The sequence below is a fragment of the Ambystoma mexicanum genome, chromosome 1p (assembly GCF_040938575.1).
Source record: "Ambystoma mexicanum isolate Mex_15411 chromosome 1p, UKY_AmexF1_1, whole genome shotgun sequence".
Lineage (NCBI taxonomy): Eukaryota > Metazoa > Chordata > Amphibia > Caudata > Ambystomatidae > Ambystoma > Ambystoma mexicanum.
Window position 1 is genome coordinate 1,058,727,225 of NC_090921.1, and position 18,124 is coordinate 1,058,745,348.

An 18,124-nucleotide genomic window follows, 5' to 3' on the forward strand; every position below is an offset into this window, starting at 1 on the left:
ATGACAGCAGGATACCAAGACCCCATAGGAAAAAGGCAAACAATGAGAAGCTGCACCCTCACTCCATACATCACCAAAAACCAAGAAAACCGCCAACACCATCCTTTTTTAAATTTATTTGTTTTATTTATCTTTTTAAGGTTTATCACCATTTATTTGGTCAGGCGTTTAATAAGAGAACCCTTTCCACTAAAGCTTTTTATCAAATTCAGAGCACAGACAAGCTTTCTCATGAGTAGGTCATTTCTGGTGACAAACACGCTTTTTCCTCTGACTGAAGCTTTAAAGATATTCAGTGGATGGATACTGTTGGTCATTTGAATTTACTGGGGTTTCAAACATAATTTAACAAAATAGCCTCACGTTAAGAATATACCTGAAAAAATACTCCTATGTGCTCTCTCAGGAATAACAGGCAAAAGAAAAATTCTGGTCTTCCTACACATCAAGCACGGCTGCCATCATCATCAAGCACTGTTACCATTATCATCCTGAATCGGAAGAGGAGTCTGAAATGGCCATTAACCCAATTAGTAACCTAACCGACCTATTCGACAATGAATCAAGAATAACTGAACATTCTCAACAACCCACAGACAATAAGGAGTACCAACAACAAAACCACCCAAAGATGCAAACCAGAACAATTCAACTGACTACAAAGAGAAAACGACACTGCAACCTACCCAATGCCAGATCTATGTTCAAACCCACAACCGAGATCTACGACCTACTCTCCGACGGGGGAATTGACATCCTATTCATCACAGAAACCTGGCTAGCTGAAAACGACAAAGTCATACTACACAGCTGCCTACATGATAACTTCAAATGCAAACAGGCGAGACAGAAAAGGAAAAAGAGGGGGAGGACCCGCAGTAGCCTACAAAGAACACCTAAAAATGAAAACAGCGGAGCCTTTAAACATCCAGAACTGCGAATCTCTCATCCTCTACCTTACCAAGGGTCCACAATCACATCTTACATTCATACTTGTCTACAGGTCCCCAACCGACAGCGCAGCCTTCAGACACATCTTCATAAAAGCAGTCACTAATCTAGCCATCAAACAGGACCATATGATAATTCTCAGGAACTTCAACATTTGGTTCGAAGAAGAAAACCCCAACTCACAGAAAACCTTAATCAAGCAACTCCGGACCATGAACCTTCTACAGATAGTGAAAGGAGTGACACACAAAGCAGGACACACCCTGGATGCAATCTTCGCCAAAGAAAACCTGATCACAACAGCACCGCCCATACGAATACTATGGAGTGACCACCTCATCATCCCTTTTGTGATGCAAATACCATCAAACGCATCCAAAAATATGCTAAAATAACCACCAATTTGGAAAAGAAACTGGAACAGTAACCTAGAAGAACAACTGGAAACCCCGAAGCCAACCGCCATATCAGTGGATGCGACAGACTGAAAAGCAAACCTAATCCAGAAATGGATTGCAGAAACAATAGATGCCATCAGCCCGGAAAAGCACCTCATCCCATCAAGAAAGAACGCAGTGGCTAGATGGTTCACCACCCACTTAAAAGCAATGAAAAGAACTAACTGTAAACTAGAACAGGATTGGAGGAAAAATGATGACCAAGACAAAAGAGTAAAATACTGACTACAAATTCAATCATATAAATTGGAAATTCTAAAAGCAAAGAGGAAGCACTACGATGACCACATCAGAAAAGCCACCATCACCCAAAAAATGTTATTCAACATCATAAATGAGATGAGCAACTCACCCGCATGCAACAACTCACCAGTACCCTCTCAAAAACGATGTGATGATCTTGCAGATCACTTCAAGAACAAAATTAACAACATACACTGAGTCATACAAAGCAGACCAATCAACTAAACAATGCACCAGCTACCACCAGCCCGTGGACCACAAAACAAAATGTGCTGCTTCCAACAAATGTCAAGAGAAAAACTACTAAGCCTAGTTAAAAAGAGTAACAAGGCAGGTTCCCCTATGGACCCCTTCCCTCCAGACATCTAGAAATCCATCCTTGCACAGGACACCTTCAGAATACCACCTAAACCTCTTCAATCAATCAATCAATCAATCAATCAATCACTTACAACAGGGAGAGTACCAAGAGCATTCAAAACGGTTCACATCAAACCTCTGCTCAAGGTCACAACGGGCAATGTTGAAGACCTCTCAAACTATAGACCAATCTCAAACATCCCATACCCGGCAAAACTATTAGGAACCTATGACTATGAACAACTACTGGAGCACGTTGAAAATAACCATTTACTGGACCAGGCAGAAGTATACCCTTGAGAGGAACGTAGACAGCACTAGTCTCAATATGGGACGGTCTAAATATGAACGCAGACTCCAACACCAAATCAGAACTGATACTACTGGATCTCTCAGCTGCCTTCAACACAGTCAACCACAACATCCTAATAAAAAAGACTGGAAGAAATAGGCCTCACCGACACAGCGCTGCTGTGGATCAAATGCTTCCTCTCAAAAAGATCAAACAGTTTGTTTAAAACCTTTCAAATCCGCACCAAGGCACACCACCTGCAGAGTATTTAAAGGTCCATCGCTATCACCGCTACTCTTCAACATCTACATGACGCCACTAATCAACCTTATAAAAAAAACACAGACTAACATGCTACAACTACGCAGATGATACACAAATCATCTTCAAATACAGTGACATCCAAGAAGAGAACGCACCCCTAATATATTGTCTGAAAGAGATCTACCAATGGATGAACATCGAGGAAGGAGCTCTACCAATGGATGAATATCCACAAACTCAAAATTAATTCAGACAAAACTGAAATCATGATTAAACCTGAAGACCGAGCAAACACCCAGCGGATCCCATAGCCCATAGAACTGGGAAACCCACTGGCACCATCTGCAGCTGTAAAGAACCTTGGAATCATCATGGACAAAGAGTTAACACTGAAACCCAACTTAATACGATAATCCAGAAGTGCTTCTTCCACCTACAAACTACTAAAAGAATTCTACCATTCCTCTCATTCACACACAAAACACTGGCCATCATATCCCTCATGTCCAGGATAGATTACGCCAACAACATATACCTTGGAATGCCAGACTACCTACTAAGGAAACTTCAACGGATACAAAATGCAGCAGAGAGACTTCTCCTTAAACTCAAAAGAAGAGATCAAATCATACCAGCTCTTATGATGTTAGATTGGCCCCCGGTCAAAAAAAAAAAGTATCACTTTCAAAACAATGTGCTTAACGCACAGAGCAATACACGGCCTGGGAGCAGAATTTATTCAAAATAAACTTTCCATCTACAAACTAACCAGAGCTCTGAGATCATGCAACATCAGCCAGGAACCCAAACAATACATGAAGAAAACAGTGGGTGGATCAGAATTCTCCTGCTTAGCCGTGAAACTATGGAACTCCCTTCTCAGGGAAATGCAAACTATGGAGGACCATTCAAAATTCAGAAAACTTCTTAAAACCTGGCTCTTCAACTCCGAACACGATGAAACCGACTGAACAGCGCCCGCATACCTCGTAACCGGCCAAGTACAGAAAAAGGAAAAGTAGCCCAAAAAGAATAGAGGAATGAGGGATAGGACTGGTAAGAGAGACCTTAAACAGAGACGCCCCAAGCCCCCTAAAGAGGGACCACTAACAAACAGGAGAAGCTGTGAGGTCCAATACGATTAGGCCAGGGAAGGAGGCTCAAGGAAACCCAGGGGAGGGACAAATCAGGGAAGGGTAAATCAGGGAAGCGAGACACTGGGCCTCATTACAGGTCGGGCGATCTGGAATCAACAGTGGCGGTAAACCCGCCGCCACTGTTAATTCCGGACTGCCCGATCCCGAGTCCTGCAGGCGGGAGGTGATCTTCCCGCCAGGTCTGACCTGGCGGGTTGAACACCTCCCGCCTGCAGGCGGACGTAGAAACACCAGCACCATCATGAGATGGTGCTGGCGTTTCCACTTCCCCATTCCCATTGAGTCCTATCGGACTCAATGGGAATGGGGATTTACACCATTCCGCCTCTGGGATTCCCAGGACACCAGGGTCGTAATGCCCTGGTATTTCCGGGAGTCACGGAGGCAGAATGGTAATACGAGTCTGGCGGTAACCAGGTGGTGGAAACCCACGGTTACCGCCGGACTCGTAATGAGGCCCACTCTGCCTAGCTGTACCCCCATCGAGGACCAACAAGTAAACAGGAATAAAGCGCCAGACCCTCCCCAACAGATAATAGACAACAGCCGTAAGGGATCGAGGAAGACGACTGACCGTTCCCTGCGTATTCCCTTAAGGCCACTGAACAGAATAGCTAAGAATAGGGCTTGTACTAAGAAATCGGAGATCTTGAACTCCTGAGAAGCATTGGAATCATGATCGCTGAGGTGACGATTAAGGTAAAACCCAGAAAAGGCAAACTTGGGTGGAGACAAAGATCACGACTTCCACAGGTAACGCAGTTAGATGAATTTCAAGGGTAGGAAATATGAGGCACTTAGACAGATTTCAGGGAGGGGAATTGTGATGTACTTGGATGGATGTCAGGGTTAGGGAATCTGATGCACTTATATGGATTTTCGGGTAGAGGGGTGACACACTCGGATTGATTCCTGGGGTGAGAGGTGTAATGCTCTTAAAGTTCAGTGGCGGGAGTTGTGGCGCAATTGGGTGAAATTGGGTGGATTAATTTCCAGAACTTTGACCAAAAATCTGCACTAATGAACTTTGTCCTCTGCATACACCTGTCAAACCCTGGACTTAACACAACTGGACCTCTACAGCACCACAGTCTGCACATACTTCACAATACCACAACAAACCACACAATCTTGTACAACAGCACATTGTGGCCAACTTCTGAAAATCGCATTTATGCTCAGTGAACAGTGTTTCCGAACTGAAGCTGCAAACAGCACATCACAGCTCTCTTGTCCTTTTCCCGCTCAACCCTACTAACATCCACCCTCCCTCCTTGCTTTACAGAACCGCCCGAGCACCTGGAGGCCACATAAGTGACATTGGTGTGACATTGGTGTGCGGTATAAAAGCCTTCAACATTAACAACATAATTATACTGCTATGGGGAAAACCAGACTCTCAGTTTACAGCCAACTCAACTATAAGTTGTATTAAGTTACCTTATGCTAAGATTCCACCAATATGAATTAGGAAGACCTCATTATAGCTCAATTATTGGAAATATAAAAAGGCTAATTAAGTCCTGATGAATCTAATTACATGTACTGCAAATTTCCAATAGTGTCTACATTACTCAAAGTTAATAAATCCTTGAACAAAATAGGACACTGCATATGATCTTCCATAGGGCCCATGCCTGCCCTGCCCCCTTTCCGAATGGGTGGTTTATTTTATTTTCCTGATGGTGAATGTAAAATCTTTTATTAGAAATTCACAAGAGCTTCCCTTCCATGTTAAGAATCTAGGATGGAAAGAAAACTGTATGTTGGCATCTTTAGATATGCTATCACTATGCACATGCATATGGCACAAAGTTGGGGTAGATACCATTAAATAGCTCTCAGGTTGTATCATGAAGAATAATTATTTGGTGTTCAGAGATTAAATCTTCCTGCAAAATTAAGGTGTGGCTGAGTGCAAAATGCATGCCTTTCCTGGCAAATCTATTTAGGTGTTTCTAGGATGAAAAAAAATAAGATGTGCATACAATTGTCAACATTGGACAATTGGACAGAAGACTGTTGTATGACTAAGATGTTTTGATGGTCTCCTTTTTGATTTGGAAACGGGAGATATCCAATTTAGAGGACTTTCCTGGCTCATTAAATCACAATCATCCATATGTGAAACATACTAATCAGGGGGGTTAGCTCAGGGACAACGCGTGTGTCTTGGAAGCAAGACAACGCAGGTCAAAACAGCTTCAAATCCTAATCCCGTGCTTAGAAACCAATCTCTGGTATAAACGCATTATAAAAGAACAATAATAATTATGGTCAGAAAAGTATTGACTTTCTAAATATTAAATTAACAAATGGAAAAACAAAACGTAAAGGAACAAATATGCAAAAATCTCTAAAAAGAAGTCTTTTTATTCAAACAGAATTTCTAAAAATCAGTCTTTTTATTCAAACAGAATTTCTAAAAAGCAGTCTTTTTTTATTCGAACAGAATTGTGCTGCTGCAGATAAAGGTGAAAAGTATGCGTTCTGCCAAAAGGATTCTTACCATTGGCGCCAAGTACCTCAGAGTATTTTTTGCTGCCAGTAGTATGGCAGCTTTTTGTACCACCAGCAGTGTACCAGAGAACCTGATCTGTGGTGGCAAAGTATTTAATCACTGCTGGTGGTGGTATATGCAGAATGAGACCCTAAGAACTCCTTGAGCCAAAATCTGTGCCCCCATTAAAATCGATCAGTGAAAAAAATATTTTAAAAAAATTACCAATTCTGATGTTTTCCCCAGAAGGGCAGGCCAAAGAGCCCACTGGGTCCTTAATGTGGTCAGGTGATAAAACTGGGCGGAAAGGCCATGGTAACCATTGGAAAAGAATGAAGAGGAAATTACAGAAAATGCACAACTTAACACTGCAAAGAGATGCCTTTAAAAATGGAGGTTACTTTCTTAAAGGGTATACAAACTGTAAGAGGGGAAAATCTGATATCAGACAGAACCTTACTTTTCAGTGGATCAACAAGCCCAACCGTAAAATAAAATTAAAAAGCGGGAAATCCCTCAGCACTTTTTTGTACGCATTTCTGGTAAAACAGGGGTCACTGCTGTGTATGATGAGCTCAAATCTTCAACATTGTCCTCAGGGGTTAAGCGGCCCTGCCCCAGTTATTGGGAGGAGAAAGATGGTTTACAGAGCAAACCCTGGCCCTAAGAGGGCAACACAACCAGATCCTTGGCCCCTCCCACCCCTTGTGCTAGCATGCGTCTGTGCAGGCCCATGTCTCTGGCCGTGCCTCTGAATGCAAATACTCGCAAGTCTTCTCTTTCGGTTTCAGATGCAGAGCCCACAGAAAGAGAAGAAATCCAGAGAACATTCAGGTGCAAGAAGAAAAGCAAGGAAGCTCAGAAGCAGTTACCTGCGCTACCAAGGCTCCAGCGCGGCAGAACCCCAATCACAGCGGCAGAGCAGTGAAGGAGAGAAAGACAGCAGCTCAAACCGCGCAGACACAGAGCAGCTGCACAGAAGCACAAGCAGTCGTGCAGTTTCCCCGAGCAGTTCCCATACAAATGGGGCATGCTGGTAGTTGCAACACAAATCCACTAGACCACTATGAACATGAAAGGTGAAGGGTCGGCCGACTTAGCTGCAGAGTCTTTGATAATACAACCCTCAAAACGAACTTTTGACTTCATCTTCCATCACCACTAGACCTCCCAGGCGGCAAGCCCGTGCGGAGAAGGTGGGCGGTGCTAAGACCTGCTTTAAGCCTCTTTTTCGCACATACACGACCGGAGATCGAAAGGGGGCAAAGGGATTGGATAGGGACAGCTGAACAACCCTCAGCAGGGGATGGATATGTACATAGGAACAGGAAACCGGAAGTATGGGTGAGGTCAGAGAAGGAGGTGGACGGCGAGCAAGAGACCAGCAGGAGGAAGGACAGAGTGGAGGATTGTGAAGAAGAGCTTGAGAACAGGTGCGCCATTGGTTTAGGAGTGTTAGTGATTCTGTAGTGTGAGTGTGCATGTTTGTAAAATGTGTGGTAGGAAGGACAGTCTAAGGTGTGAATGCAAGAAGACTGGTGCGGAGATGGAAGGAAGAGAAGTGGTAGTAGTGGGAGGGGAAGTGGTAGATGGGAGGTGGAGCAGCAGTAGCAGGACCAGAGTAGTAATAGTGGGAGGTAGGAGATGAAGCAGTGGTGGTGGTAGAGTAGCAGGAGGGAGAAAGTTAATATCAAAGGCAGGCTGGAAGAAGCAGAAGAGAGGAGAGAAATATCAGAGCAAGAGAGCGAGAGAGAGCGCGAGAGAGAGAGCGCAATAGCGAGAGAAAGAGAGAAAGAGAGAGAGAGAGAGCGAGAGAAAGAGTGAGAGAAAGAGAGAGAGAGAGCGTGAGAGAGATTGATTGATTCCAGGTCGCACCCTCCAGAGGAACATCACTTGTTGGGCTTGTGATGCTGTGTGACTTGGAGTGCCACTATTGCCCACATAGGGTACAAAGAGAAGAAGATATGCTTCGACACTCACCTCCTTACTGTATGAGCTAGGAGGAGGCCCTCCCCTAGTGGGCAGCACATCATAAATCTCCAGTGGTCCACCACTAAGGAGATGCCTGGGAACGTCGTATTCGTCTTGCTCTGGGTTGGCAGAGTCGCATTCATTCACTGGAATGACTCTGGGAGGAAGCAGCACCTAAAGGAAATGGAAAAAACAAACAAAGAAGGGTAAGTGGGGATCGTCCATATCCACCAACACTAGCATGACCCCGATGGGGGCTACTGTGCAAAATAATTTCAACTGGATACATCCCCGAGGGGACACTTGGATTATGGTTTGCACAGGTATCAGAGTACCTACTTAAGGCTTTCCCAAATCAGCATGGACTGTACGCACGTGTAAAGAACATGTCCAACCAGGCATGAGGGATCCATGTGTGGGGGGAATGTCACACCTTGTAGGTAAACAGTCCAAGATGTGCGACCCTTCAGGCTTTCAATTGGAATCTTGGACTATCTGTGTTGGTGTTCTAGGTGACTGTAGTGTGGGGACATATTTGTGGAGCTGTTGATGGGTATCTGTGGCTACCAAGGTTGTCATGGTGGGATAAAAACATGTCCAATACAATATTCACGTGTCTAATTTGTAATTAATGCCAATCCTACTTCAGCTCATTTTTGGGCCTTACAAATTCTGTAAAATTCTGCTATGCCTGCAAGTCGAGTAACTTGGTTTATTTACCTGCTCAACCAAAGAGAAATACACTAGACCTGTGGCAACGGGTGACAAGAATGTTATCAGTACTTTTTGTAAAATGGTGCATGCCACCATGTACCCACTGCTGCCACCCAGAGGCCAACCATTCACAATTACTATATGTGACATTTACTGCAAACAGAAATGTCAAATAAAGATTTCAAACAACCCAGAATTTGATTATACTCACCAGCAAGGTCGAGCACAATGCAAATGGTACTCAACCTTCATAAAACCTCCTTGACAATGCGAGTTCTAGGACAGATTTTGAGAGGCCAGATTATGTATAATGCAGCCTGGTGGCCTCTATTGATAATACTGCATAAAAATCAACATTGCTGCTCAGTGCTTTAAGTGGGCCGGGGCCTGGCTGGCCCCGGCAGTCTCCAAAAAGTGGGGCTGAGCCGGGGCCCGCCGTCCCACCACACCATTAGTGGGACACATTATCCCGCTGCAGCCGCGATGGTAGATGCGCCCACCATTAAGTCAGGCAAGCTGACAGAAGGGCCAGCCAGCCACAGCCTCGCTGTAGCTGACTGGCACTTATGTCAGTCACTGTAACTTCCTCTGCTGACCCATCGCGCAAGGGGTCACCAGAGGAAGTTACTGTCCCTTTGTTTCCCCCAGGTCACCGAGGCATCCCTAACCCTTGGCGAACCTGGGGATTCCTTGAAATATTTCAAGGTTTATAAAAGATGGCTTGAAAAGTACACAATTCAAGCCATCTTTTATAATGCTTTGCCGATGGACAAATACACCCTAGGCTTTGTCCATCGGGAAAGCTTTATAAAAGATGGATTGAATTTTGTACTTTTCAAGCCATCTTTTATAAACATAGAAACATTTTTAAAAGATGGTTTGAAAAGCAAGCAAAGCGTATGGTATATTTGTGTGCGTGCTTTACTATGGTTTGTGTACTTTTCAATCCATCTTTTATAAACATAGAAATATGTTACATTGAAATATGTTACATATTTCTATGTTTAGAAAAGATGGCTTACATAGTACACACACCATAGTAAGGTATGCACATAAATATATAAATGCTTACATTTATATATTTGTTTGCATGCCTTACTATGGTTTGTGCACGTCAAGATCGCTTGAAAAGTACACAAACCATAGTAAGGTACCCACACAAATATATAACATTTATATATATTTGTGTGCATACCTTAGAGTTTGCATACTTTTTTAGGCCACGCCCATGCCACAAGCCACGCCATCAAATGAGGGCCCTCCTCGATTTCTTACCCCACTTAAAGCCCTGTTGCTATTCCCCAAATCACACCTCCCAATCACTATTACTGATAGTCATTATTACTAATACTTCCCAAGACTAATATTGCTAATCTCTTGCCTTCTGGTCAATATTGCAAATTCTGCTTCAAATGAAGATATCATTCTTGCTGCTGGCCCCACCAATGAATCAGGGGCGGGGTTCTCATGGGTGAAGAGTACCATGCTCAGCAACCCTGCATTTCTCATCATGCCTCATTTAACTCAAGCTGGAGGAGAAAAAGAGGTTTCCATCATTCAAAAATGCCCTAGTCCTGCTTTACATTATTATTTCTCTACAAGGGGTCTGGATACAGGTCTTATTGGCCAATGAATTTGAAAAGAAGGTGCTTGAAATTGATAGTTAATTTACAAATAAAGCAGTTTGGTGGAGCAACTGGCTTAAGTTGCCTTAAAAATGGTTATGCCAACTTGGCTCACTGACTCCATATGTTGTCTCAAACCTAACTAAACGAGCCATAGTTTGCGCGAAATCTATGTTTCACAGATGGTTTTACATGGCTGGGTAGGAGGCACAGTCCAAGATGGCCATCTGACTTTAGAGCTGCTAGAGGCCCATCGAGCCCATTAGCTGTTTTAGTGCACTTAAGACACATACAAGTCTTCACAAAAGTGGCCCGTTTTGCCCTCAGGACAAATAGAAGATGTCCTATTTTGGGTGCTATGGGCAGTAAGTTATGTGATACTTCCCCGCCCCTCAGTCAGGGAGGAGAGATAGGGGGAGGGGGCGCGCACCTGCAAACTATTTATTTTAGCCCCATCCCAGGTAATAGTAATATACGTCAGAGTGCAAATGTGCAGGGCCAAAGGAAGCTGCGATGAATCTGGGAAATGTGTCCTCCTCCCCCGCTCCCCCCCAGAGGGGCATAAACCCCCATTGAGGCTAGGGAAGTGGGCCTGCTCCGGCAAAACCCTCCCCTAAGGGTTTGGCAGAATCTCACTGGGAGGGACTCACCCTCAAGGGATGAGAACTCCCCCGGTAGAGTGAGACCTCACTTAAAGACTGTACTCTGCGTTTACATGTGAGACAAAGAAATTGTAACAGTGATGAGGGCTTTTTGTTTTTTTGACACCACTGCTGAGCCCACCTCAGATTGAACATCTTCTAATAAGAAGCATGTTACCATTCAGACCAGACCAAAGACCACTGTAGAAGAAGTGCTCAGCTGGAGGAGGAGGTTTCCTTACGCTGATCCGAGCGGCAGGGGAAGAGATGCGCAGAGAGGATGTTGAAGCATAGAGCGAGCACAGACTTGACCACAGAGAGGATGTGGTGGGCCAGGAGCCCGGGAAACACTGCAGAATCCAGGAATGCTGCTGGCAAAAGCGTTTCAGCTCCCGTACCGAGAAGTGCAGGAGGTAAAAGAGACGAGGCCTGGAAAAGTCCCCCGCGACAGGAGGCCATAGCGTGGCAGACAGAGACGAACAACTCTAGTGGAAGCACTGTGAGAGAACAGGTTTGTGGGCCGCACAGGAAGAAGGGAGGTGGGTGGATGAATGCTGGTGGGAGACCAAAACCCTTAATCCTTCATCAGCGAGTGAACCTGTGAACAACTCGAGCAAGGACCAAAATGTCCAGAATAACAAAAGATACTCAGGGGTTAGAGAACCGTCAATAACAGGTTCATGGGTGAAGGAGTCAGAAAACTGATACCAATACTGAAACCTAAGAGAACCATATTGAAAAGTCGTATAAGTAGAAAGGGACGCAGAGAAGAGAAACCCAGGAGTTGTAGAACCCAGGCATAGTCTACAAAAGGGCCAAGGTGCCCCAAAGAACACAAGGACCGATACTACTACTGAAGGCCAAGGGAGCCATAAAATGAAAAGCGGCATGCCCACGCTACACCAGAGTATGATGGCGCAAGCGAGACACTAGGGCCTTCAGATACAGCATTATTGTAAAGGGGTAGGTTGAGTATCCCATTGAAACCAAACACCCAAACCTTTGTTCAATTGAGTAATCATTTTGAACACTTGAAACCCCTTAATGAATTGAGTAACTTGGTAACCAGAGGAACTGAAACAGACTTGGATTTGGAACCTTCTGATTTCTTATTCTGGAATGCCGCTGTGGTGAACCAGGCCAGGAACTGTGTCCTGGGAAAACATTTGACTTTGAAGAGCATTTGCAGGGGAGAATTTGGGTTTTCTTTTTATCTGGTGATGGGACAAGTTAGTTGGACGGGTTAGGACGGAGGACTGTTTTGAGCACTTTGGTTTTAGTTGTTAGGGAGGGAACCCCCCCACCCTTTTAGCAATAGGACTAGTGAAGCATTTTCTTTTATTGAAATAAAATTTCAGTGTTGAACCATGTCCTCAGGTCCGAGTCTTACTTTTGCTCACCACATAGCATATGTGTGTACGCCGCCTTTTTCCCTACACTTTTGCACTCCCCCTGTGCATGCTAGGCAGCCTGTAATTGTGAGCGCTGCTTGACGAGCAAGCACGTCGGGCAGCTCTTAATTTTCACTATAAACACATTGTTAATTTTCATTGTGAACACAAATTCCCGCATGGTAAGCAGTGTACACAATTACTATTAATCCTGCCTGACAGGTTTAACTGTAAGAGCTCGCTGCCATTGCAGCCAGTGGTACACCCTGTTTCGGTGCCGCCATTTGGACGCGGGCTGGTTTGGTGCGATTGATTCGGCACGGCGGCCATTTCATGCCCATTTCGGTGCAGAAGCCTTTCTGGCGCTGTCAATTTGGAGCGAGGGACGTTTGGACGTGGCTGACATTGCAGATACGTCTGAATGGTGTCACACCAAATACAAATGGATTACTTGCCGCAAATGACGCTCATTGACAGATACTATACCTGTTAACATGTTTCATTTGTGACAGTCATTTAATGCTGGGGCATATGCTGGGACATTTCTTGGTGCATGTGCAACTGCGCTGGAGCATATTTGAAGACCATTGTTCATTATTTAATTTAAACATTTCAGTATGTTTTGGTCGCCACTGTCACATAAAAAAATAATATCAATCTTTTGCCAAAACATACTGGTCTTTCAGTGGATGGTGACATTGGTAGGTTAGGCCCTTCGTGGGTAAACAAATGTGCACGCAGGGATGTCATTTGGGGGTCATCAGAGGTTGCCACTGCGACCTCTGTGGTCACCCTTGCGACCTCTAAAAAAAAAATTAAAATACGAAAGTTTTTTTTTTTGTAATGCAAGCTCCTGGGCTGTGGCCAGCACCATGTTATGTTGCTCGTTACTTCTGGAGTGGCAGCCTAACACTTTCAGCACTAACCCTAAATAAGAAAGAATAGGAATACCAAATAATGGGCCTCATCACGACTTCAGCGGATTATCCGCCGGACCTAAATAGCGCTAACGCCAAGGCCCCCGGCAGATAATCCGCCAGATCAAGTTATTGTACACGCGCCCCGGTCCATGGCGGTATCGCAAACATTTAAATCCGGCGCACCGTGCGCTACCGCCATATCGCGCCCATAGCGTGCGGGAAACGCGTCACCGCCGGAACGGGAAATAAAGCGGCGGCCATCTTGGAAATCACAATCCATCGGATATCACAGGCCCTGGAAGCCATCCACGCCATCCAACACCAAAACATGTCTCAGGAGCGCACTAGGGGCAAGATCGCCCTGGACAGGGTGCCAAAGCCCAAATTCAGTCACCATGAGCTATCTGTACTGGTCGAGGAGGCCGAGATACACCACGAGGAGCTGCAGCAGCGCAAAACAAGTGGCCAGCGCAGAGCACAAATTTGGCGATCAATCAGCCAAAGGGTCAGTGCTGTGGGGCGCGTGCCCTGGGATGGGGAGGATTGCCGCAAGCGCCAGAACGACCTGCGCGTGCGAATCCGTGGCATCCTGTCACAGCACCGGAGTGCAAGTATGGCCACTGGAGGAGGCCCACCACCACCCCCACCCGAACTCACACCTTGGGAGGAGAAAATGACAGCCCTGATAAATGTTGGCACCATCGAGGGCATTGGTGGAGCGGAGGCAGGCACTGGCATCGACCCAACTGCAGGTGAGTACCACCCCCGAATGCATGCAGCTGAAAGTACCACACATGCAGACCCCCGAGTGAATGAATGCGAAGAAATGTGTGTGAGGTACTGCATACACCCATAAGTGAGGCCTACATCCATTGAACCGTAGTGCTGCCTAGACGGCCCTGCACGTGCAGTGCATGAATGACAGGGGCAGGGGATAGACATCAATAGCCATAGGACAGCTACATAGAGTTTGAGTGTGCATGAATACACCCCAAAACCCAGAGCGCAGTGCACCCCAACCACGCATGCAATCTTGTCACTCCGACATTCCCATGCAGTGTACCTCCATACACACTCACAACAAGCACCACATGGCGACTGAACAGAATGCAATTTGAATGCGTGATTGATACTGTCCTCAATCACACTTGTTGGCATGAACTGCATCACACAAATATATGTAGCATTGAACTCAAATCACACCCTATGTACCCCACAGGCACACGTCGATCCCAACGGGACGAAGATGATGGGAAGGAGGCCACACCAACACAGCGCCCACGGCAGCGCGCCTCCACCAGCACCACCATCCCACAAAGAGGCGGCACAGAAGGGAGACGACCCAGGCCAACACCCACTTCACCCCAACGCAGCCCCACCAGACAGCAGCAGCAACCACATGGCCGCAAGGAGGCCACCGCCAGCTCGCCCCAAGCCACCAGTCACAGCCCCGATGCTGAGAGACAGAGATCTGGATCTGAGCCTGACGTGAGAGCAACACCTCCACGTGGCCATCATGCCGGAGGACAGCACTCTCCTGGAAGCAGTGAGGCCGAAGGGATGGTCACACCCCAGGGAAGCCCAAGCCCAGGCACACACCATGCACTAAGTCGAAATGTGCCTGTGCGTCGTGTCCGCACACCACAGACGGACGTGGACACGCCATCATATGGCAGCCCAGAAGACCGGCACTCTGAGCCAGGCAGCCCAGTCCAAGCTGGCGCCATGTCGCAATGCAGCCCCCCCCCCGACAACACACAAGTCGCAGGCCAGCACATGACACACCAGGGGTGCCCTTCGTCACTGGGGCAGCAGTGATGGGCCGACTCAACATTATTGAAGCCAAACAGGCCAGGGTGGAATCAATGGCCAAGGTGCAGAGCCGGCACATCAAGGCTGTCAGTGCATCTATACGGCATGGGTGCAAATACATAGCGCGGGACAATGCGCGCACACGCAGAGTCGCTGAACAATGTACCGCTGCCCTGACAGGCTTCGGGCAACGAGTGAGGGAGTTGACGGGGGCAGTCTCAGCACTTGCTGAGCAAAATAGGGAGGGAAACAACCTCATGCGACAGCACATGATGGCCGCCCCTTCAGTTCTTTCGACATCGACCACACCCACGGAGGGTTCCCTCGAGCCATCTCCTAGGTGCCGGTCCATGCGCCACCTAAGGGCACGCACACCAGAGGGGCCTGGAAAAGGATGTTTACTGGGGGGAGAGGGGTTTGTTGGACAAAAAATATTTCACGTTAGAAAAATCACAATGCATGGACAGTAGTGATTGTTACTAATGCAATTTAATGTTGAAGTGGCATATTTCCAATTTACCCATTACCCATTTCTAAAAGAATCCATCTATCAATCCCTGTCTTGCCAACCTCCCGTCCCTCAGCCCAATCCTTTGTGCATGTTCAATACCTTCTGGCACTTCATCGCCCTCACTACCATTCTCAGGTGGCTGCACATGAGCATCAGGGGGCAGTGGCACATTTCTGTGACAGCAGAAGTTGTGCAGCATGGCACATGTCAGTACAATTTAGCCAACTTTTTCTGGTGCATACATCATTGCCCCTCCCGTGCGGTCGAGGCACCGGAAGCGTGCCTTCAGCAGTCCAAATGCCCTCTCCACGCAGATCCGTGTACGGGCATGGCCAAGGTTTTATGCCCGCTCTGCCGCCGTGTGTGGGTGACGCACAGGGGTCATGAGCCACGTGTACTGGGGATATCCAGAAAAATCTGCAGCGGCGAGAAAGCCGGTATGGGGACAAGGTAAGTCCAGTGGGTGTACAGAGCTCTGAAATCAGTATGATTTTGCCATATTTGTCATTTGGCCTATGACATTGCTGAGTGTGCTGTCCTACGGGCACGATTGAATCAATGGGGTACTCTCCACTTGGTAGGCCTATGTTTCTGTATGTAACAGTACTCATTCACTTGTCGCAGGATAAGGGGGCCCTTCCTTCTACTTCTGCATGACAGAAGTGGCTGCCTCATGCGTCATTGCAAATCCATTTCGCTACAGTTGCATTTGCTGGTCGTCACTATTCTGTACTGTTCTCCGTGCATTTCCCTGGCCATTTTGGGGACAGTGTCTGTGGCATATGCATTGTCATTACTCGGCCTACTTATGTGTGGTGCATTTGTGGATGTGCCAGCTTATGGTTTGGAATTTCATTACTGTCGGATGGCCAGGGTGGGATTTCTGTACTGTCTCAGTGTTGGGAGCCATGGTGCTACTCACACAGGAGGATTTATTGTGGTGGGGCTTCCATATGTCACTGTGCCGCCACATGTCTTACATCCTGCATGGGTGTGTTCTGCTGTGTTGGATATGTCCAAGGTTTATCGTGCAAGGTGCTTAAATGTGAATGCTGCAGTCATGCTGCTGCCTATTGGGACTAATGGATTCTGTGACAGGCACCATCTGTTGTGGATTGACATGCTTTATGGTATACATTTGTACTCACCCAGTAGCCATGTGTTTTGGCCTCTGTGCCTTTCCATGTACGCCGGCAGGGTACTGTTGCGCAGGACCATGGAGTTGTGGGTGTATCCTGGGTAGCGGGCACAGCAGTGGCTGAAGGTGAGGTCAGGGCCACATGTCATCTGCACGTTGAGGGAATGGTACTGTTTACGGTTTCTGTAGGCAGCCTCATGTGCCTGGGGTGGTACAAGTGCCACATGTGTGCAGTCCAGGGCTGCTATTACATTTGGGACTTGGGCAATGACATAGAATTGACCCTTCAGCTGGTGCACCTGTGCCTGTGTGGCTGGCAATGCAATGTGTTTGTTCACATGATTCAACAGTGCATCAAGCACCTGTCCCAGCATGGCACTGAATGTGGACTGGGCCATTCCATGCATCATGGCAACGGTATGTTGGTAGCTCCCAGTCCCAAGCAATTGAAGCACAGACACGAGCTTCACTAGGGGAGGTACTGCCGTGCTGATGGCTATGCGGCTGCCAATGTCACCCTGGATTGTGTCCAGCAACTGGGTGATGGTTGCCCTGTCCAGCTGATATTCTGTCACCAACTGACCATCAGTCAGGGCCCAAGGTGTTGGCCTGACCCTGGGGATGGCTGGCCGCCTTGCTGGTGCTGCTCTCCTCCTCCTTCTCCTCATCCCCACTACCCCCTGCACTCCCAGGGCCCCAGCCTGGTTGGCTGGACTTTGTAGCTCCAGGCGCAGCAGGTAGAAGTCAACATCAAGGCTCCCGGCTCCAAATGGCAGCATGGTGTTGGGGAGGGCGTGTTGTGCATGGGTGGCTCCTTTGTAGGCCTCCGATTTGCATTGGTTCCACCTGGGCCCTTATTGCTGTGGCCTGTGTTCTGTTACCTCCAGCTTTTTGCTGGAGGTATTTTCGGCGGATTATCCGCTGCTTTTCTGGCGCTAATAGCTCCTACGCCGGACTCGTGATTGCTGATGTTTTAGCGCAAATGGTTCCTGGCGCTGTTATGGCCGGCGCTTGTCCAGCCAGCTGTACTTGCGCCAGCTGTAATGGCGCCGGCGGTATTTAGACTCGTGATCCGAAGGACCCTTAAAATCGCTGTTAATAGCATTACCGCCGATTTTAAGGGTTTCCGCCAAAGTCGTGATGAGGCCCAATGTGTCTTTCTGAAATTCCATACAA

The 18,124-nt window shown here is 47.0% G+C and overlaps 1 protein-coding gene across 2 annotated transcripts in view; it reads right to left on the bottom strand.

Annotated features, from left to right (window-relative positions):
* Positions 1–18,124, bottom strand: part of BCAR1 (BCAR1 scaffold protein, Cas family member) — a 329,630-nt gene that overhangs the window by 105,438 nt on the left and 206,068 nt on the right. For both annotated transcript variants that reach the window (XM_069604505.1, XM_069604502.1), the window contains exon 3: positions 8,206–8,370. In XM_069604505.1, the coding sequence (XP_069460606.1) occupies positions 8,206–8,370 (165 nt within the window). The remainder of the gene's footprint in view (positions 1–8,205; positions 8,371–18,124) is intronic.